The following is a 27,328-nucleotide window of genomic DNA, read 5'->3' as shown; positions in this document are numbered from 1 at the left end:
CCAATAGGTGTTCTGCCACTATCTCTTTCAAAGCCTTTACTTTGAAGCCCACACACGATTCAAGTCTGGATGATAGATACAAAACTCTATGTTTCTTTGACTTTGAAATCCAAGGTACAGTCAGTGTCAGTTTTAAAGGGGGTCCAGGAGGGCCATGGCCCCAGGCTCTGCGCTTATGGTAGCCAAAAGGGGCCACACACCTAAGAAAAAGGATGGAAATTGTAAAGATAAAGGGCCCCGCATATTTTTTTTACCCCAGGCCCCGCAGTCCCTAAAACTGCCATTGGATACTGTCCCTGCATGACATATTGCACTACTACACAACAAAAGGCTATTTTTCTACTATAAAAAAATTTTCCTTCTTGTCCATTTTGATAACCAGTTTTTAAATTGTCTGAGTTGGTTGTAAACATTTAGAACAAATTATTATTCTAAAAAATCTTGACAGTCTCATGTCAAAACTACCAGAGTGCCAAATTAAAAGGTAAAATAGTCCAAAAATTGGAATTTTTGTATTGAAAGTCATTTCTATCCAACACTCAAAAAGAAAATACCACCCCATTCTAGATTTTAAACATGATGTGCTCTCATTATAATGACTTTCAAAATAATGTTATCTCAAGTTCAATTTCAGATTTGTGACCACCACCATTACTGCCATCATAGTTAGGGTTGAATTTTGATTCTTCCAATAATTTTTTTATTCTTATATTACTGCGCTAATTTTGGCAATCCTCTTAGCCATTTGGAAAAAAACTTCAGGAGTTAATCATTAAATTATTAAAACAAGGAAGTCATTGGAGTTGAGGTGTACAATGGCAAGGTACTTCAAGCTATTCTTACTCTAGAGTGTAATCTTGCTTTCATTAAAGCTTTCAAAGATAACTTATCTAAATCTATAATTAAATAGGTTGGCAAAAGAGTATGCACTTGGCAGACAGGCAGCTTCTTCCTCAAAGCTTAACAAAGTTGATTCAGAAAAAATTTTGAATAGCACTACTACTGGCTGCTAATGGCAACTGCTACCTTTGTTTGCTTTTGCAAAGGCACACAAAACTCAAAAGGGCAGAAGATGCCTGTCTATATATTTTGAATTCCAAAAGCATAGCATCTTGCCATACAATTTCTCATTAAACCAGCAATTTAAAGATTCTATTGGTTAAATTAGCTAGTAATGAAGGCCTTCAACTATTTCTACCAATCCATCAACATCATTGGAAGATGTTTCCTTTTTGAAAATTTTATCAAAATATTGTTCATATTTATCACATTGTTCCCCTGGAGCAAAACCAGGCTGCTTCCGTAGCCTGATATTACGCTTCTGAAACATCAAGAAGACTGTATAAAATGTCATTTTGTCAGTTGTAGAAAAAGCTGCTTCAAGGAATTTCCTTGGAGATGCTGAATCTAGTGCATCAGTACCTTCTAAATACCTGACAGCTTGCAATACCTGTTGCTTTGAAAGGTAAAGTTCGATAACATCTTCTCTTGCATTTGGAATCCTTTTCATCATGTCTAGTGCAAGCTGAAAAGCTGGAGGATATTTGCTTTCAATACTTATAAGCAAGGCAGCAAGTTCTTTTGAATCTTTAAGGACGTTGTATTGAAGAAATTGATGCATCTGATGGAATTGTTTTCTTTCCAGAAACTGATTGAGAAGAAGTTCTTGTAAATAAAACTCGATAGGTATCTGGTGGAAATGTAAAGAACGAATGTATTCTACAAGCACAGCCATCATAAACTTTTCATTTGCATGCTTTGAATTTAAGACTTTGGTAAAAACATTATCAAACATGCTTGACTGGTCAATAACAGATTGACTTCTGTACCATTTGTAAAATCCATAAGCATCTTTTGCATTGTCAGCAGGTCCAGCCCCTGTTCTCTCTGCACATACTTGAAGAAACTCGTGATAAACACTGTTCAGTTTATCAAAGACGACAGCTACTACTCCAAGACTAGCTTGTCTGCCTGGCATGAGCAACTGTATACAGACTGATAACAGTACAGATGAGCTTTCTTCTCTTAATGACAAAAAGTCAACCAGTTGTCCCTTATCATCAATCATATTGACTAAGGATTCAAGCTTTACTCTGACTTGCCAAAGACACCCTAATTTTGCATCTATAACAATGTTTGGCTGGAAAACTATCCAGTTTGGCGAATAAAGATCACATGTTACTTCTGATACCTGAGTTCCTTTGTTACTGTTGATGCTTTGGACAAACTTGCATGGTTGTATTGGCAGAGGAGACAGAACTGGGTAATGGTAAGACACTTGTCCATCATACTCTGCTCCTAACTTTAGATCAAATATCATTGATGTTTTTGAGGCTTGATGGTGAACTACAATTAAGTTGTCAACTACATTCACTGCAAATCTTCCTACAGCCCCAAGTCTTAAAACTGCAGACTTTTTAGCTGGCATCTCTTGTTGTAGCAGGTATAATACCACTTCAGCTCCAGTAGAGTTGAACATCCTAGGCTGATTTCTTAGAATAACTACATAAATCTGTCCATATATATTTGCTAGTGTCACATCTCTAACATGAAGACCAGCTGGCTGTGGGGTTCTAGTTGAAGGCGGATTATCTACTTCAAACTTGGCAAGACGTGATACTGATCCTGGCCTGAAGATGTATGGGTGAATGACATTGCCCATGATGCCAGAGGACAGAAGCAGAACTGAGTTCTCAGCAAGGAAAACAAACCAGTTAACATTTACAGAGAAACTCTTGATGAGCTTTACAGAAGGTTTATCCGACATGATCTGATAAAACTCAATGCCCTGGTTAGTGACAATAACGAGTTCATTTCTGCTCGTCCAAATAAACCCAATAATTTGTGTTGATCTTCCCTTGCAGGACTGGCTATATTCACTTCCAGTTATTTCACCATTTTCAAAGTTCATAAGATCTACACTTTTTAAAGACCTTTGAATGGCCAGGACTCTATGGTCTGGTGAAAACTTTATAGATATTACATGGCCCTTCTCGGGGACCTTGAATTCGATGTTCGAAGCTACACCTGCACCTTTCACTTGAACGCGGTTAAAGTTATCTGCCCTCGATACTGAAAAGACTTCTTTGTTCCCTTCATCAAAAAACACATTGTTATCATCCGTTACTGGCGGGAATTTCAGCGGATTTTCCAGCAATTCCAGGTAGTAGGAAGACATTTTCGCAATCGACAAAAATCAAACACTAGTAAAAAACAGCCTCCCTTCCATGTAAAAGCTCCTCCGCAGGAAGCAGGGGCAATAGGATTATTATCCTATCTATATGAGGGGCAGTTGTTCAGGCCCACTGGTCCCTGCTTTCAAGTTGTGAAACTAAGAATACCTCATTTGTTCGCAAAAATTTAACGAATACTTTTCCCTCTCATCCAAAATGATGCCCAACGTCCGTCTGATATAGAATACCAAGATAAATTCAAGAAAATGTAAAGGAATGAATATGGTCCCAAATCATGTTCTTCAGCTCCATATCTAGAGAGCTACACCCCAAGGGGAGTGACTCAAATTTTCTACATACGGGGAGACCCAGCCTCAGTTATCAAAATTCACCTAAAAGTATAAAAAACAAATTTAGCAGACCCATAATTTTTAGCTAAAAAGTGTTGATAAAACCCAAAAATATCAAACTTATATTAATAAGATATCAGGGCTGTAAATCTGAAGTGGGGGAGAAGGTCAGCAGAGCGAATTAATAGAAAGTATGCAGTGGGTCATGGCACCACCAAACAATTTAAGGTGTATGTGTTATGGAAACAGTTCAGGGGGCAAATGACTTAAAAAGCAAAAGTCGAGATTTTTGGATTTCTTAAGACTTTCTGGTCTACAGATAATCCTTAGTATATTGAACATGATTGTAATTGTTTTATGATTGGATGGACACCATTTTTGAAAAGAGGGCCCCACGAAATTGAACCTTGGGAGCTAAGAATCAAGTTTAGTGATGTAGGAGGATTCATGGTTGGGTCCGACGGGGAAGAAAATTTTTGAAATTATACTTTCTAGAAAGGCTAAAAAAGCATCCCCTAGACTAAATTTGATAAAATACTAGATCACTCAGGATAGAAAATTTGTAATTTCTCAGAAGAACACTGATTATTGTTTATTGGGCAAAATTGTGGAGGGGAAAAGTCATGCTTAATCTCTAGTGACAGAAGTTGAGAAAGAATGGACGCTGTAATGGCTTGCTTTCTTTTTATTTCATACTCTGTTTTCAAAAGCAAAACATTAAAAAGATAAAAAACACTCTGCTTACAAAAATAACGGCCTTCAGCAAAATTCAACTTGCACTTGACACCATGACTTAGTGGCTGAAGTTTGTTGCAATAACACAGAAAAACTTAGTTTTGTTTTAACCCAGCTACCAGGGATTTTTTTATTTGGCACATCTAATCTTCAGGCAATGGTCAGGCAATTTGTGAAATTCAACATTTCTTTGTAGGAATATTTACTATTTCTTTTAGAATGGGCCAAACTGATCACGAAAAATCTATCAATCCTATAATTCTGACAGCCATGATATAAAGATTAACTTCTAATTTAGAAAGCGGTCCAGAAACCTGTTGAACCAAAAAACATTGTACCCTTACCCTTTGTGGTTTGGATCAAGGCTCCTGGTGCGATTGTAGATGTACATTTGGTGCAATGCTGAAGTGGGACGCAATTGTGTAAAAGAAATGGGTGTGCAAAATGCAGGTTGTAACACAGAGAGAGCCAAATTCGACGAAAAGAACCAATATGGTTATTAAATTAATCGAGAAAATGCGCTTATTTCAGTTAAGAGCATTAACACGAACTTTACAAATTCATATAGCAAAATAAAAGCGTAAAGAAACAAAACATTAAATAACGGCTAATCCGTCAACTTCAGACTTTATGCATGCTTTGGCTAAAGCAGCTTCTGGTCACACTTTAGGCTAAAAATTCTGATAGTTTTACTCATGAGTGAAAAAAATTCGTTTTACAGTATTAATTATAAACACATTTCCCCCGTCGATTCGTAACCGGTGATACTGAAAAAAAACAGTTTGCTTTAGAAGTCACGGGGTCCCACTTCTTTTAAACCCTTGCTTGCTGCATATTTATGTGTTCAAAATAAGGGACAGCGTAACCCGGTCTGTGTACAAAGAGGAGGAACGATCCAGCTTGCCTCGTTTACGTGAACACAGTATCGAAATCTCGTATTGAACTGCTTTTCTGTTAACTTACGATTTAATGTAGGCTCAATACGAACTGATTCGTCTGTCTGATGCTAAATGTCCACTATCGACGAAAATTTACAATTAATTTCAATTTTAGCCATTCACAAAAACAAGCTGGCAGCTGGAGGTGTTTTAAAAATTATACTTGAATGACGTTAAAATATATGTTGTTGCATTTGCGATAACTACAATATGAATGCACGCCATTCGCAGGCCGCTTCTCTAAAAATACGTTGGAAACTCACAACTATCAGATCTGAGACCAGATCGAAGATGATTTGAGTTACAAGCTTTGGCAGTAAACGACTTCACAGTAAACACCCGACAAGGCCTAAACCACTACAGTCTGTTCACTCATTTACAAGCAAAGTGGATAAAGAACCAAAACTAAATATAGTCATGTCGTGGAAATTTCGACACTGCCATTCATTTCCTTTAGTAACAACGCCCGTAAGGTGTTTTTAGCTCCAGGGGCAATATAGATCTAGAAGATATCTTTTATTATTTATTGTGAGATTAAGATATCAATGGGCAACACCACTGTTGACCTTCGCAAAGAGTTCATTTCAGATTAGAAAGATAGGTAACTATTCACTGGATTGAATCAGTTTCCTGCGATTCTGATTGACTTCAAAAAAGATATATTTCACTTTATAAAACTTTATCATTGTAAGGCTAAATGGTTTACACTTCCCTGAAGTTTTCAACCAATGGCCTTTCGTTTTAAAACTATTTCCCTGAGGTCTGCCTTTTAATAATTCCTTCGTAAAAGGCCTTTCCCTCATTTTCCATGAAAGCCTCGGAACCCCCTACACCGATGTCCCCTACCCCTTTATATTTAGCAGCAATTTTCAATTCAGCAATTTCATTAAAGAACGATTCAGCAAGAATTAGCACGATCCTACAAAACTAGCTGGAAATAAGCCAACTTTTCCTGTTCGCTGAGACTTCCCGTGATACCATCCATCTTCTCGTTTCTTGATAACATAAACAATGTCACCAGCTTTCAGTTCTAGCTCGTAATCGCTCTGAGGAGGAAACCCAAAGATTGCACGGTATCTGAAAAGGAGAGAAAGCAGATTTTGACTCAATTCTTCAAAATTTCAATTTCAGTCGAAAAGTCAGTCGAACAGCCAGGACAGCTACAAACACTTAGACAATCGTCAGAAGAATCCTTCCCAAGAAGATCCTTAGGGCTACTTATTGAAAGTTGGAATTTTGAATGCAAAAACGATTATGGGAAAAATTACTTTGCAGACACTTCGGACCACACTTGATAAGACAAATCAGATTTCCCAAACCAGATAGTGATGGGAAACGAAGCAAAACAAAATTGATAACACAGATCTCCAATGTTACTTACCGATCGTAATTCTGCAATATAGTTGGAGGGACATCAGCGATTGGCTAATAAAGATGAGAATCAAAGTTGAGTATTTGCTGGCGTAAAAGCTGTTTCTTTAAGAACTTTCAGGCGAACACTGAAATTCTACTGAAATTTCGGAGATAAAGTATTAACATGCAAGAACAATATAATCCATTTGTATGGATGAAAAAATAACTTTTTTGGCAAGAAAAATATCTAGACAGCTTACTCTCTGAGCATTGTGATGCTTTGAAGTATAAACATTGGGGGTGTCCCTTTGAAGTATTGGTTAATTATAACGTTTGCTGAAAAGTCATTTTAGAAATATCTGCATTCTACAACCTGAGTAAAGTGCTCTAAAATGAAATGGCAATTTGAAAAAATCAACAAGAAAAGACGATATGACTTAGGTATCAAAGCATCTTTCATACCGATCTTGGTGGCGGCAGGTGTGTTGTTGCAGGTGGCGAATATGGTGGCGGCGAATATGGTGGTGGCGGTTCTGACGGCAGAATAGGAATCGGTCTTTGCGGACGAAATTCGGTGCTAAAGGGATAAAAATAATAAAGTTGAAAATGTTTTGATTTCGTTCACAAATAGCAATTGGAAAATATAAATTAGGGCTTATAAGCAGGGGTACCAGAATTGAGGCATACAAACTTGGGTATATAAACTGGTGTCAACAAACTGGGACATATAAACAAAGATAAACCAACAGGGGGTACAATGCCTGCCAAAAGTCTTGGAACACTGACGTCATTTTCGAAGGTCAAAATCAATCATCCTTCTCTCCCCCACGGAACAATGTTGGTTTACTATGAAACGGGTTAGAATATTAGGAAGCACTTTCTTTTGCGCTTCTTTTATGATATTTCTCTAAATCATCAACATTGTTCTAGGGGAAGGGGGCGGAAGTAGTAATTTGTTTTCGGAAAAGGAATGAAAGATATGAAATTTAACTCAAATTGCTGGGTGTTCCAAGTACTTTTGGCAGGCATTGTATATAAACAGGGGGTATACAAGCCGGGGTTTACAAAATCAATTGATGACAACCCGTTTTCCCACATGGACACCGTCTGTTCCTCTTTGATTTATTAGTCGCAAATTTCATTCTTTTTAGACTCGGTAGTTTCGTCATGTTTGACAAATTAAGGAGGAAGTCATGTACCTCTGATACCTAGTGGAGTTTACTACTCCCTCACTTTGACCGTAAACGTTACCAATAGCACACCTTGACTGTCAAGACTTTTGCAATTAATAAAATTTAAATCTGTTGGTAATACAAGAGGTTCGAAAGTCCAGCTTCGGATATTGACAAGTAACATGACAGTTTATTTTCAAAATTAGTTTGGCTAAATCAAAGGGTAACAATTAATTATTCTAAATATTCAAGAACGTGTCTGCGTTAAAGAATGAGTATCAATACTTTTTCAAATAGAATCAGTAACAATAACTGAGAACAAGACAGAAAAATGAATACCTTGGTTCTGAATAATAAGGCAAAGGAATTGGTGCCGGCACGGCTTGTTTCTTCTTAAGCTTGCGAATAAAACTCCTTACCTAAAAAGTATCATTAAAACACACATTGGATTATCACTTCAAAGAGGGGGGGGGGGGTTCTTTGGAGCCTGCTCTCCATATAAACAAGCAAAATTCAAAGGCCAATATTGCAAGGTACCCGTCATAACAACACCGTGTAAACAATGTGTTAGACCTAAACTTTACGTCAGTCTTTCCAGATTGTTCCTTGGCTTAAAATTTCCATATTTTGCTTATTTTCCCTTTTTTGATACAATAACTCCACATGAAATTGTGTTGTCAGTTTCTATGAATCTTTGTATCAAATCATTTTATATCTTTCGTCAATGTTACAATCCTACCCAAAGGAACAGTTGCATAACCCTCTCTTTGGATATAAATACTCACAAATGCCCATCACAATCAATATAATTCTAATGCTAATTGATAATTGGACAACTGACTGTGATGAAATGTGATTATTATTTACTTGTGACCATCGAAGAGCCTTTAAAAGAACCAGGACAGTAAATTTAACAGTAAATTTAAAAACAAATCAGCCTTAACTAATGTGCGATATTTTGGACACTCAAACTGAAACTGAATTTAGATCATAAGCCATAATTAAGACAAGATTGTGGTGAGAACAAAAGCATGCATTTCGAATAAAAAATCTGCTCAATCGAAAATGATATGAAAACCAGAGATGATGGGTGGTAAAGCTACTCTAACGATGGGCAAAGATTCAACTGTTATTAGGAACACTTAGATAAAAAGCCACAACATATCCTTTTTGATAGAAATCTGCGTCAAATGAAACTAGAGGCCCTTGGTCTCCAATGGCACTTTTCCTATCCTTGTCCCCAATTTTAAGTACAAAATGGAACTTCAAAGTCTTCATTTTCGCTATGTTATGACCTTTGGTATTTAGGACATAATTTCATTGAATAGCCAGAAACGAAAATGAGTTTATTATGCCTAGTTGTTTTGTCATAAAAATCAACCCCACTCTAACATTCTTGCCAAGCATTTTGTTGACCCCGAAAGTGGACTTAAGTGATCATTGGCGTAAGGCCTATGTTGCCAACTTTGCTGGGGTCGCATTTTTCATTCCAGTGTCGTAGCTCGTTCTATGAAAACTCGGTGCAAGCTATGCACTGGTGGAACCCAAAGAGAAACTAGAAACACGTGAGTCAAAAAGTGAGTTCCAACCGGAACATGAGATCTTGGGGGCCCAAGCAGGATATCGGGGTCCTTGAGCCCATATGGAAATTGAAATCAGAATCAATTGGATTTAGAGGGACCCTGGCCTACTGTGAGCATGCCATTTTGTAGAGGAACACACAGTGAAGTAAAAAAATGAAACTGATGATACCCTTGATCTTTCCGTGGTTCTTGCAGCCAGTGATGGATCAGTTGGTTCAGATCCGCTTCTGGTCCTACCACCGGGTGCCTGTGTTCTCTGAGCCCAGTTGGTCTGGGACGAACCATTTCTTGGCAGCACCAAGAGATCTGATGGAGCAGATGTAGAGTGACTGTGCTGTGGGACGTTTAATCGGTTCGGTAAATAATTCGCGGGTGATGGTGTTGCAGGATTATAACTAAGACATCTGGACAAGTGAATACGGTGGTTGCTGTGAACAGATAAATAACATGACATTAAGAAGTTTCTAAAATGAAGAAGCCTAGACTAGAAATTAGAAGCAGTATCTCCCTCGTTGTTTGCGATGCTCCTTTTCGTGCCCATACGAATTACGCATTTTAAGGACATGGTGTTAAAAAGAGCAAGATTTCGCGGCCGTACGAAACATGCATTTTGTGGCCGTACAAAACATGAATCTCATGGCCAAATTACATGACCTTGAGCTAGATTACTTAGGGAGACAAACAAGCGAAACTCTTCAAATGTGAGAGGCAACCTTCAGTCCTGTCGTTAAGGTGCATGCGCAATAATGATTTCGTTCCAGGCGCATGTCTTTTGACTTTTAGGACGGAGGGTTGCTTTGTAGTCCAGAAGATTTTCTCCTGTTCGTCTCCTCAACAATTATGTAGGCACAAGTATGATGCGAAATTCTGCACACAAATGGGCGTTGAAGAGAATTTAGAGGAGCAACTCAGTGAAAGAGAAGAACTAGGAAAAACTAATCTTTGCACTATGCGAAGCATACAGTCAGTCGATTAAAGACTTTCTTCGATTAAAGTCAATCGCGATTAAATCTGCCGCCACGGATAACTCCCATTTGTCGGATAACAAGGCTCCCTTCGGGGCACTCGAAACACTGGCAATTATGAAAAGCCTTGGGCCCCTATATGACATAACTGGAGAAGAATGTTCATATTTGCGCTTGGTGTAGAGTTATGTACGGACGATGGATCATACGCGCCCTAAGCCCAGAATTGTTGGAAGAATTTTTCAACTCAAAGAAGTTTTCTGCTTTCTTACGAAATTACCAACTTTTTAACAACAGGAAATCTGCAGCATATACCTACTAGCAGAAAATTTCTCGATTGACAATTGATATAAATAAAACAATTTCGCTTGTGGCTTGTAATACAAAAATCTGACTACAATGAATTTTCTAATAGCACTAAAATTCAGTTAGGCATATCAACCATTCTTCACCACAACGATAAATAAAAACTATTCTAACATGAAAGAAGTCTAAGACTATTAAGAAATGATTATGAATGATATAATAGAGTCAGCCCTATATATAGAACATTAGAAAGAAAATATAATCAAGAAAACCAAAAGTAGAAGTAGTGGGTGGTACGCATAAAACACATTTGATATCAATTTCATTTAGCAATTCAACGAGTCTGGTAGTGGGAAAATGCCAATTTCCTGCTTAGGAAATATCAAATATGGCACTAAATAACTCCTATACTTCGAAGGAAACAAAGAAATTTTGCTTCTTGTGTGTGGTCAATAGAAGCGAAACAGAAGGGCTTGCTGCAGAAGCGGTACAAGCCTTCAAGAAAAGGAGGGCAAATAGGGATATGCATTACAATGCCACAGGATTTCAAAAAGAAGAGGATTTCTCTTGACACTGACCATTTCGCCTTAAACTTGAATAGACTGAATTCAAACTTTGCTAAAAACAGAGTGGTATTTAAATCAAATAAAACTGACACAGCGTTGTATGCTATTAAGAAACCCTTTACGTTTCCTTCAAAACTATTTTGGTAAATGACATAATTTTCTAATGTAGCTTTGTACATGATTGGGGTAGCTTTTATTCAAGAGACGTTGAATTGCACAAAAAGCTCCTTTAGCGTTGTTTACAAAATCCTTGAGCTGCCATTACGTAATCAGGCAGCGTCGATATAAGTATTTTACAATCAAAGAGCATCGAAACTATATGATCCTCCTGATGATGATGATGACTGATCAATGGGCAGCATTAGCAGCGTATAATTAAGCAAAGCTCAACACAGTCATTTTGAAAAAATTCAATCCGATTTGGCGAGAAATGTCTGAAGTCCAAAGCTCTTCCTTTGCGTTATCCATGAATGGAGAACTGCTTTTGACTACATCAAAATGGAACAAAGTACAAAACATAACACAAAGTACAAACACAACAAATAGAAACGGAAGGCGTGTTTCTTGAATGCATCTTTCAACATGTAAAAAGAATCAGTAGCACACAGAGGGCACAGGAAAGACGGCAGTGTCCGGTCGACCATTCAATAAAAAATCAGCATTTATATGAAAGAACAGCCATCTCTGTTTTGTCTGTCATTCTCAATGAAAGCTTTTGAATATCTTAGCTCGTGGGATAATGGGCTCGCTAATCCCAATCCGGCGAAAACAAATTGTCATAGATTTGATATCATGTTTATGTGACAATTTTCGTCATAAATAATGCAAACATTTTGAAGGTGGACAACAAGGTTTTGATTGACAACAATCTCGGAAAGCAAACTGTGCCACAATATTTTGAAATCTGTGAGATACCCTCGCAAAAGCATAAAGCAAAAGTCATAGCTATTAAATAGATATGGATAGTTTCTGGTAGAGAAAAGAGTTAAGAAAGAACCCTTGGAGTGTGGGAAGACTGCACATTCTTGAAGCGACAGTCTATACATCCCACATGCTCCTTTCGTTAAATTCGGTATTATCATTTGAAAACCAAAGTTTTACTCTTTCAAAACCGGAGGACAATTTTGATTACAGTTGTATGACTATAGATCCTGATATTTCAAGTCAAATGCACGTGCTGTTTTAAGGGGCCGGGCACCGTTTGGACATAAATAAATTCCTCATACATAAAGCCCATACTTCAAGGATCTTCGCAAAGACAAATCCTGCACTTCCAAAATTCCACAATACAGCTTGCTTACAGAGGCTGTTTGCTGACGCGACGAACGCTTCTTTTGCGAAAATTTTTAGAAACAATGAGAACCAAAGAAATATCCTTACTGTGGTCTTTTTTCTTGAACTGAATCACAAAGCAAAGATTTCTTACTACACTGAAGGGCCTGATAAATTGCTCGCAGCAAACCTTGCAATTACACTGTTCTTATTTAAGATAAGTTCACTCTTTACCTGATCCGTGAATTATGAAAAACAAAAGTCAGGAAATCTGACAACTTATTTCGCATTGCTAGACAAATTACGAAAAATTGTGATGAAGGAAATGTTTGCGTGACCTTCAAATAAGGTAAGCTTTTCACACGGAGCAAAGAAATCTTCAAGAAAATAAGAAAGAGATTCTCTAATCCCTGCGGTTTCCTCCGTCCCTAATTTCATTATTTTTAGATTTGATTGTTATTATCCTCCCAATTTTCCTTTCGTGACAAAGAAACGTGCGAAAAGTGTCATTCAGGTAAGACTAAAATTGTTTCATAATGCGGAAATAATTTTACCACAGCAAAAACTTCAATTCATACTAACAGAAGAAAGGGGCAAAAGAAAAACTCATTATGACGTATGGCATACTCGGCCATGACAAGATAAGCATGTGGACGAAAATATTTTATAAATAGCTGCAGATCCGTTCTTATCATAAACAGCTAAGAACTTTTTCGTCAGATGAAGCCATTGATTGGACGGCATCATATTTGTCAGGAATGGGAATGCGTCTAAATATGCAGATAAAGATATAGCAAAATGATCCTTATAATGACAAATTAAATAAGCGACAAAAGACTACCTTGCAGGCTTCAAGTAATTTCCAGGGAACATTCCAGTCCTCTTTGTAGTCGATCTTACGCGGTAACCTTTGCACCAGCCATCACGGTATTTCTCTTTGACACAGTACACCTCCCCACGAACCAATGAAAGCTCGTCGACCTTCTTTGCTCTGTAATCGTACATACAAATATACCTAAAAACCAAAAGAACAAACCCTCAATAATCGGATGCCAAAGATGTAGATGCCAAAACCAGTTTGAAATCTTGACTGCCGTCTCCATTTAGCTGCAATATAGTGCCAAACACGTTGCTTTAAAGCGGTTTTTCATGGAGCAAATCTCTTTGACATTCAAATATGCTTGTCCTTTACCCCCCTTTTTAAACAAAACAAACTTTCAGACAACACTCCAAAAAACCATTCTCGAATGACTAACGGCGCTGCATTAGCTTCGCATTTTTAAAGGGTCGTCCCCAAATGTTTAAACTCGATTCCCATTTCATTCCATTATCCAGACAACAACCCCCTTGGTCAAGCAAATGACTTCCAGGAAAGGAAATCAACAAGACCCAAAAGAAAAACATGGTTACCCATAATCTATCTGAAACTTCTCTTTATTGCAAGCTCATTCCAGGAATGAAAACTTGAAATCAGCCAAGTTAATTTTCTGCCCCTATTTTTCCCACTGACTGGGTTTTGTTTAAAGAACTGGCATCAAAATGTTTCGATAATGGATCTCAAAGTTTCAAATTTTTTCCAAAAAAGGCTACTCTAGTGAAGTGTATTCTTGGATGGTAAATACCTCTCTATAAATGCCTAATTATAAAACAGATACAATCACAAATACTGTACAAAGAATTCAAAGGTGAAACTTTAATAAAACTAAACATTTTCAACAAGGGTTTAAGATCTGTCTACAAACTGTAGTGATTCCGTTTCGTTTCAATATTCGTACTAGACTCAGCAAAACAAACAATGTAACGACAAACAAAATATGATGGATTGATAACCAAACGAACACATTTCAAATAGAGGCATGAATTTTGTTTGACAAAAGACAGTTTCTGGACATGTAAGCAAATAATTGGCTTTCAGGAAGACCTTTTACAACATCGGTGTAAATTGATACTAAAAGACACCACAAACATGGCATTTTGGGCCTCGACAACAGAAAACAAACATCGAAACATCGATGGTGACAAATCTCTATGAAATCCCTTAAAAAGATGACGGGATCTTTTTGGAGACTGAGATTAACGCCATGGGCTTACAAGCCCGTTTTCCCAGGAAGACTGAAACATCTATTTGATAGCTCAATGACCAATTCAGAAATTTAATAAGTATCTTTTAGTGCTAACATTTTGCTTCGCCAAAAGCTGACAGATAACCTTTCATTTCTTACAATTTCAACTAATTTGGATCCTGTGCTTTGATATTACACGCAATGCAATCCTGCCTGATTCAGGGTAGTTCCTCGATATAAAGATACAACAAGATTTCATTTTCATCATGTATATAATTTTTATTTCGGTAATCCATGTATATTTTAGACAGGTCCTTTATTGATAACAGCACGTTGTTGCTGACCAAAGTTAACATGTATAAATATGGTATTATTTTTATTATTATTATTATTATTAACGTGAGATGAATACATAATGATGATTGCAATTCCACTTCAACGTGTCTTTGATTTTTCTTAAGGGAAACGAAATATGTCTGTATTCGAAACGGTCCATTGCTTTGTTAAAAAAAGCGTCTTGTGCCCCTTAAAGTAGATTTCTTGGCAATTAAAAGATATTTCAACATTTTATAATGCGGTTTTATAGGACTTTTACCCAGATGCGGCGAAACGCTTTTTTTGCTGTCGCGCGTCAAAACTCAAGCACTAGCTCCATTCATTAGAAACTGCCTGAAATTTAGCGAAAAAATGTTCCTTCAGATGCTCTCTACCCTTAATAAGACAAACTATATTGAACAAATCAGCCTTGATAGGAAATTCTAACCAGCGAAAGGGGTGTATGTAATCTTTAAAAAGTGGTTTGATGAAGAGATTTGCTTTTTCCGGTACTTTTTTCAATATTAGATGGATTACTTAGCTTGTTTGGGGTGATCCAATGTATTTCAATCGCTATTATACATATGGTTTAAAGAATTGATGAGCATTTTATGCATTGCAAGATTGGGTTAAGGATGCCGATCGATAAATCATGTTTAAATATAAATCAATGCATTGGTCCGTAACTTGCCTTGTACGATTTTGTTTGAGGTCAAAAAATCCTTGGAAAATCATTTACTTCTATTTGTCTTGAGCAAGCTGCATTCATGAGGCATGGTGTTCCATAGAGAAAAATCTTTTAATTTAATACCACTCCCCTATAGCTGTCAGAGAATTGATCTCCTAGGAACTCCTGGCAAGATTTCTAAATTCTATCAAGTTATGTTAAGTTGTACCAATGATGTAATAAGCAGTACAGATAGAAGCTACAGTTTCAACATAAATTTTGACCTGTACTACTTACAAAGTTCCACCAGCTTCCGGGTGGTTTATTCTCGCAGGGGCTTCCCTATGAGACTCCCTTGCACTGGCGCCATTAACGTTCGAATTTGAAGCCTCCGCAGCTCTGTCAGGGTGACCGTTGGTAACAGACCGCCCAGCGGTAAATCCGTTCAGCGAATCCTGAAAAAAGGAAAATTTTGATTCGAAATCTTCGCTCTCATTCATATGTTTACAAACTTGAGCACTAGAAAGCTGAGTATGACAGGGGGTTTTTTTTAACTGCGTTATGTTTATAAGAGCGTGAGGAATATTTCAGCGGGCCTCCAAGAAACTGCAAAAATATGCACCTGAAAAAAGGAGCCCTGTTGTTTCTTATAGAAACTTCGCTTAGATTAAAATATTGCATATATATGTCTATCTGGAAAGCCTTGTTTTTATTAAGGTGGCACCTTCGGACCACTTTCTCGTCCAAGACTGTTTCTAAATGCTGCCCCCATTGATTAATAATTATCAGTTATTGGTATTAAAAGTGAAGTCCTGAAAACATATTATATCAACGATAATCAGTAGCTTAAAAATTGACAAATTATCTACTGACAGAAATCTCTCTGTATTTTCAACCCTGTTATAAGTCGACTCTTCTACAGACTACTACTGCCAGTTTTTGACATCATTCTGTCGTTAATCTAGACCCAAAAGCATAAATAGGCTACCAGAAATCGCCATGATGCCAGGAATCTGACTGGAGGAGAAAAACATAACTTTCAAATCAACAAACTGTATTTTCTTTCAATTCAACATTTACTTGTTCAACTGTATGTCTTAAAATGATCGAATTTAATCGCGGCAAGGTCTTTTTCGGCGTCCTTGGTCTCTACCCACAAATTCAGCTTGTACATCTCGACAAATTTAGGACTGTTATCCAGTTGTAAATTTAAAGCCACGGCGAATTTCCCGCCAAAACATGTCTGTTTTATACCAGGCATGAAAAAACAATGATTTCTCTTTATAAGAGACTTCTAAAATCACCGACTGACAGTTAAGAGGGAATTGTTCGTCGATTTTTTAAAGAGGCTATTGAGAACCAGCTATACGGGATTAATAAAGAGTATATGAATATCAAGCGGTTTTAAGATGCTCCGAAGTTGATCCATACTTCACACCATACTCTTAAAGAAGACTAAACAGGCCTGGGACAGATGAAGCTTAGGCCTTGTCATTCCGGCCAAGACAAGACTTCCATAGACTGTTCTGGCATCTCTTAGGGATCTATTTGGCTGATCCGTGACTCAAAGAGTTATACAAATGACTTAAAGTTATTATATTGACTGAAGACACTTGCATCAATGGATACCGGCTGATAAAATTTCACAGCATACATGTTTCTGCACAAAGATGCTTTATATTGCGTTTGTGTCCAGAATATATAGCACGTGACCTACGGGAAGGCCTCTTTTAACATAAGTAACTTATTACAGTATTTCTTATGCCCATCAGAGCCCACTAGATCAATCGATATATTTGAAAACTAACAACTTGATTGCCTTGATTTCACGAATCTTTCAACGTTCTAAACGATGAAAGGAAAGAGATCCACGGCAATTGTACTTTAGCAACCAAACAATTGTGAGGGCATCGTTTATATCACAAACTGAAAATGCGATCTCCAAGAGGTCACCAAAAATGGTCGACCTAGGGTAACTGCTTGAGTGACTAAGCAGTTAGACCCAATAATGAGCAAAAAGGTTTTCTGTTCTTGGTGGTTTTGTGATTAGTAGCAGCCTGAAGACATTACAAAAATTGATGAATCATGATGGTTAGCGTAGGCTTTCACAAAAGATTTGATCGGAAGATCAGTACTTTGTGGTGTTTTTGACACAATCAGTTTGGTTAGCTGAAAGCCTTCTAGCGAGGAAAAACCTTTCCCTTCTAGCTACAAATCGTTGGCCTTGGACATAGAGTAATTAAATAGATTTCAGCCAAAATAATCCTGCTGTGTATCTATTGCTAGGATGGTAAAGTCCAAAATTGTCAGTTAGCGATTCGAATGATGAATCGAAATCCTATTAGTCAAAGTCCATGATCTATTTAAAAAGAACCAATTACCAGGGTTTCTGTGTTTATGAAGGCCTTTCAAACGTAAAACTGCTTAAGTTTATTCTAAAAACTGTCTGATTAACGTAAGACGTATATTAAGAGCCCAAAATGCGTGCTGAAGGGCAAAACAGATGTCATGGGTATCCATAGTGAAGTTCGAATCACTTAGTTGAAATAGGACAATTGCTATCAAGCTTTGTCGAATATTAGGCAGCTTTACCTGTTTACAAAAACAGGCACTGCCGGTAGCAATTCCAGGATCATGCTAATGTTACTCAATAGGATAAAAGATATTTACCAGCTCAGTATAGAGAAATCCTTGAAAAATGAACTTATCACTAAGCATAAAATGACTTTCAAGCCTTCTTTCCAATCCTTTAAAAAAGGAGCTGCTATGATACAGGGTTATTGAAATAAAGTTTTTTCTGACAATTCCAAGACATAGATCTGGCTCAGTACGAGATAAATGCAAATTATTAAAAGATATAAAAGAAAAAAGAAGAAGGGAATTGTCTAGCAGACATATAATAAGGGAACACACATATTCAGTATGTAAACAAAATGTGATTGGGGCAAGCCTTGGTAAGGCTACACTATAAGCACTCCTGGGGACGTCACCATGTGAAATAAGTGATCAAGATTCGACTAATAGATTTCACCGAGTCGGTTTTTCGGGGTCGTGTATTTATCAAACCTCTAGGAACAATCAAGCCCCAAGACTCGGCCCTGTTAATCCATTATTGGTTGGTCACACCCTATAGGTTTCATTTATTGCAATACTGAGGAACAGGTTAAAAAGCTTTTTGTATCGACACCCTATATTCAGTCATGCAAAAGCGATAACAACTAAATCTAATTATTGCAAGACTGTTAAGTTTACAAATCTTCTTGGTACGGGGTAAAAACCGGTAAAGCATGGTTAAGCTAGTTTCTCTACAAGAGTAAGAATTGAGCATCTCTAGAGCCACATGTATGCGTGCACTGTACCAAATGCTTAAGCCATTTAGCTTTGAAACAGAAGAAAATATCAAAAATACTGCAAAAACATTATTTTGGCCCTTTAGACAGGCTATCTGCATCTTGCAAAATAAAAGAAATTCCCCAAGTTGCCCTTACAAAACCTACACGTACCTGCAAAGACGTTTCTGATGCACGACGATCGCGATTTCGAGGAGCCCTTACTGGAAAATCGAGAAGCTGCCGCGTTCGATTCATCATCTGTTCTTCTGGATTGTCCACGTGGATTGAATGCCGTTTTGGGGGCTCCGGCCTTGCCCGCAAATTCTGTTCTTTGCTTGGCGTAGGGCTCTTGTCACGACGCTGCGAAGGACTGTCATCCTCTTCATCCGAACTTTCTGAAGTACTAACAAGTACCTCCGCCGCAGCGTTTAACTACGCAGCAAAAAGGAAATAATAATAAAAACAATAATATTATGGAACGTAGTAGCCATTGCAACAGGAGCTCTGTTTATCTTATATTTGAAAACCTTGTATTTGCTAGGCAGCTGTTATTAAGAAGGTCTTCTACAAAATGCTTGTTTATCTGAAACTATATTGATACTGGGGAGGGTTCTTGAATATTGAGGCCTAGTGTTGTGGGACTCTGCCCCGCCCTGAAGTTGATGTAAGATGTTCTACTAATGAATAACGAGTAACAAAGGGTGCTGAGCTCACACGATATAACAAAACACTACTATGACTGTGAATTAAGTTTGTTCGGACCAATTAAACTGAAATAATAAATCATCCAGTAGTAAACAAATTATATTAGCAGGCATTCGTCTCAAGGAACAATATCCCTCCAGATAAATACTTCGGAGGCACAAAATACTATAAAAACTCTCAATTAATAGGGAATTCGAAAAACATACACACAAATTTTAGCAACCTATTCTTTCTAAACTCATTTTTTAAGTTCTACTTCAAAGTCCCCAGCTCACTCCTTCTAATTTAGTTTGCGATTAGAAACAATGAACTTACCTCCACATAATTGAAGGGGAAAATTCCATGCTGTTCCATAAATACTCCTTCGCACCAATTGCTATCTATTCTTTTGATGACGGAAATTATATCACCCTTCGAAACAAATAACAATTTTTCTGTTATAAAGAGGAAAATAAGAAAATAAATGCAAAACAAGTAAACTTACCAAGAGATAAGTAAAAAAAACAAAGAAGGTAGCCGATCTGGAAATTATCACAAATTCGTTTACATCTTCGGATATTTTTTATCAGAGACCTCGTTCTTCAAAGGTAACGTTTAAACGGGGTTCATCAAAATCAATTCAATGCATCAACTTTAAACAATAATTGCTTCTTCTCCAATTTCGTATAAATTTTGGAAAATAATCCTCCCAAATCCGGATGCTATTTTCATAAAATCAATATATACCCTAAATTGATAATTTTTGCATTATGCTACAAAAATGGCCATCTCTGACCTTTTTGAATTCAATAAGACTGTTCTCTCTGCCTTCATTGAAATCGTAGAGACCCCTGGCGAGTGGTTCTTGCTTGCTTACATCGTCGAAAGATGGGAATGGCACCAGAACCTACAAAGAGCAAATCGACGAGAAAGATAAATCGAAAGGGGTTATTATTTATAAAACGGCTAGAGAGCTTGACAAGGGTGCTCCAATATAGCGGGCATAATGACTGGAGGAAAGTTCCATCATATAGCCTCGCTTGACCTAAACTTTTTCTTTACGGATGGGTGAAATACTAAACAAACATGCTAAGCTATTCTGTTATCTTGTTACTTCCAAAAATAAAACGACCCGCCACAAGAGATCAACAATGAGTAAGATCGACAAAAGTCGTTGAATCTTACTTATGAAGAATGAGGTTGAAAAAAAGGGACATGATTACGTCATGAGAGGAAGGAAAACCAGAATAGGATAATCTGGTTCACAAATTGAAAGAGCACATTGGCAGAAATAGACAAAGTGTTGAAGAGAAAGATTGAGTGAAAAAGTTATAAAGAAAAGTAAAATAGAAAATCCCTACGTATCTCAAGGGCATGAAGAATGGGGATTTCAGTATTTTATCTAAAAGTTCTTTTACATGACTTTAGAAAGGAAAATAAAACTGCAAATTCATTTAATGCTGAAATCGTATTGTATTTGCAATAATCGTAAAGCCCTATGTGCAGGACTTAACCAGCCAAAAATTAATTCCAACTGTCAAGCAATTGTAATAAAAGATTTTATTTTTTGAGCCACAAGGAACCAGCAGAAATTAATTCAGCAAATAATTTCATACCACACACTGCGCATAGGATATAACATAAGATAGACAGAAAGACTGGCCTTGACACATCACATTAGCCAATATCCTACTGCATAATTTCAGGACCTCACCTTTACAAAATTGGCTGGCACAACACCACTCTTTCCATCTAATACACCCTCAAACCAATTTTTATCAAGAATGTCACTTAGTAATATCAAATCTCCTTTTGCAAATGATAGGTCCCTAAAACATAAATGTGCAAAAAGGGTGTTACTGGGAAGCTATGAAAATATTAATAAAAAATATAGCATACTGTTGCTAAAAATCAAATAAAGTTTACTGTGGAGATAAAATGTTTATTACTACAGAATAGACATATGTCTATTTAATCATAGTGGAAATTAATCGGCACTTAGGTATTACATACAGTAGTATGTAAAACTAAGAAAAAGTAAAATTGCCAACTGGTTAAATAAAGCTGAAAAACAACATGTTAGCAGAGTGATCCTATTATCAGGAGCTTATGAGTAGTTTGATGATTGCTTTAATGGTAAGTTTTTGGTTCTTAGAATGGTCCTCAGTCTTTGGATAGCAGTAAATAGGAGAGGCTATAGGAGAAGATTTAGGAAGCAAGGCTGTTGAAGCTTGTACAAGAGGAGAAAGACATCACTTTTCCAGGGATACTGCTGCAGATATTAAACAGATCTGCATGGTTTAATCAATAAATTTTAAAATATAATGAATGGCCCCTGAATGCAAGTCAACGGTTGTGGATTTGAGGTGCAATTCCACCCTTGTATTCATTCCCATTCCACCACTGACATATGTTGAACTGGGAATAAAACTCCTCTTACACAGAAATCTACATGATGTTCAGATGATGTTTCCTGAAAACTTAGCTTAACAATAAGATGTTTTAGAAAAATGTTTTTGATACCCCTGGAAGACTGCACAACACCCCCTGGTGCAACATAGATAGCTGACATAGAATAGCAGATATGAAGAGTTAACTGAATTGCATCAATAATTTTCTGTAACTAGTTGCATGATTTCATTTAGATTTGTAAATAGGTGCACTCTTTGATGATTTCATGAACAAAAAGTAAGTTGAGGTATGATTTATGATCATCTGCATATAAGCGTCAATAAATATTTACAAAATTAAGTAGAAATCAAGAGAAAACCTCAAAAGAGTTTCCAACCAGTTTTACTGTTATATGACACCTCTATATTATTAAATGCAAACAGGAATATTTATGAGAATAAATCTCAATTTTGAAAGTCTATCTAAACAAAACTGGTTAATCCTTCTAATAACAAAATAACAAACTGTTGAAACAAGGCTATGTTTTTTGTTACCTTGGGATATTTTAACAATAACACATGTTAAATATCTATGAAGAAATCAAATTTTTTTATTTTGAGAATAACAACAAAGGGATTTCTATTTCTTCCAAGCATGCAAATCAATTGAGTGTGACCTATAAGCTTGGCAGATGAGCTTTGAGAAATACAATTCTAAAACCATAAATGAGATAGCTTATGAGCACCTTGAGAAGGTCAAACAAGTCATTCTTATTTTGCAAACCATATTGCTAATCAGAAAATAAATTGACCATAACCATAAGATTTAACTCATTATAAAGTATAAACATCTGCAGGGCAGATTTCAGTAAAAGTAAAACAGATTTGACAAAATCTGGAGGGCAATTGTTATGGTCAGATTTGCTGACCATGATATCAGTTTTGCAATAATAATTGACCCAAAAATTGAGAAAGCAACAAAGAATTTCCAAATTATATAAGTCTTTGTCTATTAGAGAAAATCATGCATCACAACCTGTAAATGAAAATCTCAAATTTTGGGTAAAATTAAATAATAATGATATATTTGATGCCCAACAAACACCACATAGAAAAGCTAGAATATAAAGTGATATTTAAAAGTGCAACAATAACCTTAAATAAAAGACAATGACAAAATATTTGACCCTCCGGGGTATCATGGAGGCTCCTCTGGATCATCCCCTTATAAATGTTTACACTTCAATAGATGCCTTACAAATGGTACTATAAATATATTTAAAGAGTTTTTATTTACAGGAGGCTAGGAAGCAGATGCCAAATCTGTTGTTTTCTTAACAAAGTGTTTCTAAAACAAAGTTGCCAAAATGGGGGTATGCTTCTTTTCAAGACTTATAATAAAGTCTGCCCTTCCCAAATGACTTGATCCATGATACCCCAGGGGACAATTGAATAACACTACTCATTGTTCACCCCCATGAGACCATAGGGTTAAGAAGCTGTTTGAGAACAAAGCAGCAAAACTCTTACCCATCCTCAGTCCCTTGGAAGTTATACAATGCCTTTGCACATGGCTGCTTTTGGCTGGATCCAACACCTTGCCACTATAACAACAGCAAAAAAATTAAAAAAATTGGCTTTGTTAAACACTATTTCATCCTTGATTAATTATATTAGGGCAGAATAAAATAAATCATATCTTCTAACCAGTTTACTTAATATTAACTCAGTTATCAAAATTGTGTGCTTCTCTTTAACCCAACATCCTACTTTCATATAAAATGTTAAGAGTTTATGATCATATATGATACAAAAAGGAGCTGGGGATATTCCTGGCCCCCTAACCATAAGGGGGCAGGGGGGCATACTTCCCAACAACATTTTTGCAAACAATTGAGCATTTTGCAAACAAGTGTCTTCATCTTGTAATTTATCTTTAATTTAGGAATTTTCCTGTATATCTTGGTTAGAAGAAACAAGGCTGTAAGAAAAAAATAGCTTTTCCTGTCAATGTGAGCTATTGCATATAATGCTAAATCTTCATCTGAAAGTTTTAAACAGGTAATTTAAGCTTTAAATCCCTTTCAATCAAATAAACCAAATTGACAAGTGAAAATTACCCTCCAAAGTAAATGACATTCTTCATTCCTCTAGGCGTTTATGGCAACTGATATAAAGCAGTCCCTAACATCCCACACACTAATGGATTTTGTGGTATCCACAGGAACACCACCTACCACATATTGCAACTTAGATATTCATAGAGAAAACTTGATGGAATAATCAAATTGCAACACCAATATGAATGATGAGGATATGGATGAACATAAGTTTCTTCCTTTCATCTAGAGCTGCCTGATATTTTACCTTCTGAGATCAAATTCCACTAAATCAACAAAATTCAAACTTTGTCTGTCTCAACTGTTTGCATTTCTTGATAGTCAATCAGAGAATTTACAAATAAAATTCTCTGAAATTTAGAAAATTTGTTAACTCGTTTTTATAATTCATGATCAAATTACAGTTTAGTTAAGGAGGTCAGTTTGCAGATTAATGAATTTATGTGCCAAAATGGTTTATTGCTTGTGTAAAATCAAACTGTTTTGGTTTTAAAAGTAATTACTGATCACCCAACATTTGTCTTTCCAAAAATATAACACACTAAATATTACAGGATGAAAACTGACCCAACAGTGTTTTAATATTCCCTTTCAAGAGTGGGTTGATATTGGCTAAACTTAACTCATTGTTCTACGCTGTCAGTTTAGGATTATTTAAAATACCCCTGTAGAGGCCCTTTAGGCATGTTCCTGCAAAATGCAAAAAAGAAAATACTTTTGGAGCGCAATAGTTCATCTCGTTGGCAACAATTTTGTTGACACATTTTAAAGTAACTTGATAACCTAAAGATGTACATAACATGTGTCATATAATTGTAAAAAGAAGAGTGTAATATCTGACCTGAAAACAAACATTTTGGGAATTTCAACTAAAATAATGTATTTCTTAAAGAAATCAGAAAATGACATCCAGATTGGACAGGTTCAGTTCATGCTTTTTTAACAAAAAAGTTTAATAATCCTTTCAGTCAGATAGTAGCAATTCCGATTGGGTTTGTTTTCCATTAAGAAGATATAGACCCTAGCCACTTACAGCAAAACTGACGAAAAGTTCGGCATCAGCTTTACACAGGCAAAGGCGTGCCTCTGATCTCTTGTAATTGTGCTTTTATTTCGTAAATATTATCCGAACGAACTATAAAGGACTTATTCTAAAGAGGTGTTGTTGTTTTCTATGTACACGGGCAATTCAAATAAAACATTAACTGTGACTAAGGTCAATATGGCACAACGAAAAGGATGACCCGAGGAAAATTCTCTAAACAAAAGCAAAAAAAGATAGCTCCGCATTTTTCTAAGACACATATAATTCTATGACGAAACTATTTTCGCAACTTTCTCAGCAAAGCTTTCAATTTTTGTTTTGATCAACGACCCCTTGTTCTATAGAATAATCGGCCTGAAGAAATAAAGATTTTCAGCTAAGAAAGATATTGTTTTGACTGTGGAACCAATATTACGTAGGGCCGAAATGAGAGTCATGCGAATTCGATTGTCAGACACTTTTGGTATTTTGCCCTCAAAGGGAAAGGGCAAGGACAGAGTCTGCTTTCAAGAGCCGTGTATAACAAAAACAGCTGCGAGTAATATTTAAGAGTGAGTAAAACACGATGAATTCCTAATTAACTTCCCCACCAGTTCATCTGAGTTCATACGGTAGCTGTTGTAATTTAAATCGCTTTCAAGGGCATCCAACAACGAGAAAATCATGTTATTATACAAAACAAAAAACGGATAAATAATAAAATACCTTCCACAATGTAGGAACTGGTTTGTTATTCTCTGCTTTTTTTGAAATCTCATTCATCATTCGCTCTAGGAAAACATTAGGAGAGAGACAATCAACTGTTAGTCCACGGTAATCAGTTCGGCACTCCGGGCATTGTAAATAACCTTTACTATCGAACCAATTTTCGAGGCATTCTTTACAGATGGTGTGCTGGCACGGCAATACTTTGCTGCGATCGCGCAACTGTTCACAGCATACCGGGCACTCAAAAAACTCCCTGATCCGCGAGAGATCCATTTCATCAGAGGAAGCCTGACTGACCATTTGCTTAACTTCTTTTCTAACGACGATCGGAAGGTGTGTGGCCACTTTAGTACACTTCTTTAAAAATGCACGAGCAGCTTCTCGCTACAGGTTGAGTAAAATTTGATATCCGGGCTTTCAGTCCATCAACACTCCGTTTTTTCACACATCATTAACCGTCCTGTGTCGTCTGTTTACAGCTTACAGATACGGCTCTTTAGGCCCAACAGCCCTGAATGCTTACAAGGAGCTGACTGAAGAGAATGAAGGCTTGCTTCGTTCCCAGTCTCCTCCGGAAATGAGCAACTTCCTCGAAATTTTTGTATTAAAAATTTCCAAATCCGTAAAACAAACCCAGAGGCAAAACAACCTTTACGGATAAGGCCAAGACTTTCGCTTCTCTTTCTAAACAGTTTTGTCAAAGCTTTTACATCTTTTAAATGCTGATACTATTTCAATTGATGCCAGCATTTTGATTTTTTTCAAGGCAAGTGCTTTTAGGAAAACGTTTGGAGACTTCATGAACAACAGGATCCTCTTCCTACTCCTGAAATAAGAGGAAATTCAACAAAATTGTGCAGCAAGGATTTGCAAGTAATGAATACAGCGAAAGAACAAATGAGTTTTATCGACTGCATCTAATATTTGCTCTAAAAAGGGAACAGGATGCTCACCAATTGCATTTTTTACCTTCTCGCAGACACCGCGCACCGATATAAAGATTAAGGGCTGAAAAGGGCGTGAACGGAAATTTTTGAGGCCACGACCTTAAGAACGCCGGAAAACATCCCTTTTAGAAACCACTTGCTTTTTTCCATTTATCATTTATAAACAGTTCGATTCAGAGAAGATATCAAATATTTAAAATATATATAATTAGACATTAGTATAATTAAACACCAAGCTAACCAAGTTAGAAATTCAAGACAAAACAACGAGAAAATGAACAAAAAGGATCCTCAGTCAAGAAGAACTGCTACTAACTAGGATGTGTTAGAGTTAATCTTCCAAATTTGCGCTAGAGTGAATTTTGTAAATTGTTTAACCTATTATTGCAAAAAAGTTAGGGGGGGGGGGGCTATAGCCCCTGCTAGCCCAAATGGCTGCACGGTGCTTGCCTTCTCGTCCCTCGAAAAATGCATCACTATACTTCCAGATACTTAACTTTTATAAATGAAACTTTTAGATTGAAAAAATGATCTAATTCTTGAAAAAAACCGTAGGAGGAGAAGGCGGATGATTTGCCAGCAGGGCCCTATTCAATATTTGAGACATTTAATTTCATGAACTTCTTTGCGGTGGATGGTTTTAC

General features: G+C 36.7%; 2 protein-coding genes across 2 annotated transcripts; both read right to left on the bottom strand.

Moving 5' to 3' along the window:
- Window positions 1–91: 91 nt before the first annotated feature.
- Window positions 92–3,250, bottom strand: LOC135686804 (regulator of MON1-CCZ1 complex-like). The gene has a single exon (XM_065203147.2). The coding sequence runs from the start codon at window positions 3,176–3,178 to the stop codon at window positions 1,169–1,171; it is 2,010 nt and encodes a 669-aa protein (XP_065059219.1). The 5' UTR covers window positions 3,179–3,250; the 3' UTR covers window positions 92–1,168.
- Window positions 3,251–4,731: 1,481 nt separating this feature from the next.
- Window positions 4,732–26,316, bottom strand: LOC135686805 (E3 ubiquitin-protein ligase SH3RF1). The gene is made up of 13 exons (XM_065203148.2): window positions 25,735–26,316; window positions 23,395–23,468; window positions 21,189–21,303; window positions 20,271–20,381; window positions 19,811–19,906; window positions 18,962–19,222; window positions 15,756–15,913; window positions 13,255–13,428; window positions 9,474–9,732; window positions 8,061–8,140; window positions 7,012–7,126; window positions 6,578–6,621; window positions 4,732–6,273 (listed from the first exon to the last, which is right to left on the bottom strand). Exons 1-13 carry the CDS (start codon window positions 26,035–26,037, stop codon window positions 6,105–6,107), a joined length of 1,959 nt encoding a protein of 652 aa, XP_065059220.2. The 5' UTR covers window positions 26,038–26,316; the 3' UTR covers window positions 4,732–6,104.
- Window positions 26,317–27,328: the final 1,012 nt, after the last annotated feature.

Source organism: Rhopilema esculentum, chromosome 6, assembly GCF_057945365.1.
Source record: "Rhopilema esculentum isolate cy_ngs chromosome 6, ASM5794536v1, whole genome shotgun sequence".
In the NCBI taxonomy this organism is placed as follows: Eukaryota; Metazoa; Cnidaria; class Scyphozoa; order Rhizostomeae; family Rhizostomatidae; genus Rhopilema; species Rhopilema esculentum.
Note: the sequence above shows the minus strand (reverse complement) of the source record. Positions and strands in the feature narration are given on the sequence as shown.

Bases quoted from the DNA above. Each gene is read 5' to 3' on its own strand.
- LOC135686804 (XM_065203147.2), bottom strand. From the start codon at position 3,178: ATGTCTTCCTACTACCTGGAATTGCTGGAAAATCCGCTGAAATTCCCG.
- LOC135686805 (XM_065203148.2), bottom strand. From the start codon at position 26,037: ATGGTCAGTCAGGCTTCCTCTGATGAAATGGATCTCTCGCGGATCAGG. The intron at 20,382-21,188 runs GTGAGGTCCTGA...TGCTCTTTGTAG, and splicing joins TGCCAGCCAATTTTGTAAAG to GTTCTGGTGCCATTCCCATC. The intron at 6,274-6,577 runs GTAAGTAACATT...TCTCCTTTTCAG, and splicing joins ATATTGCAGAATTACGATCG to ATACCGTGCAATCTTTGGGT.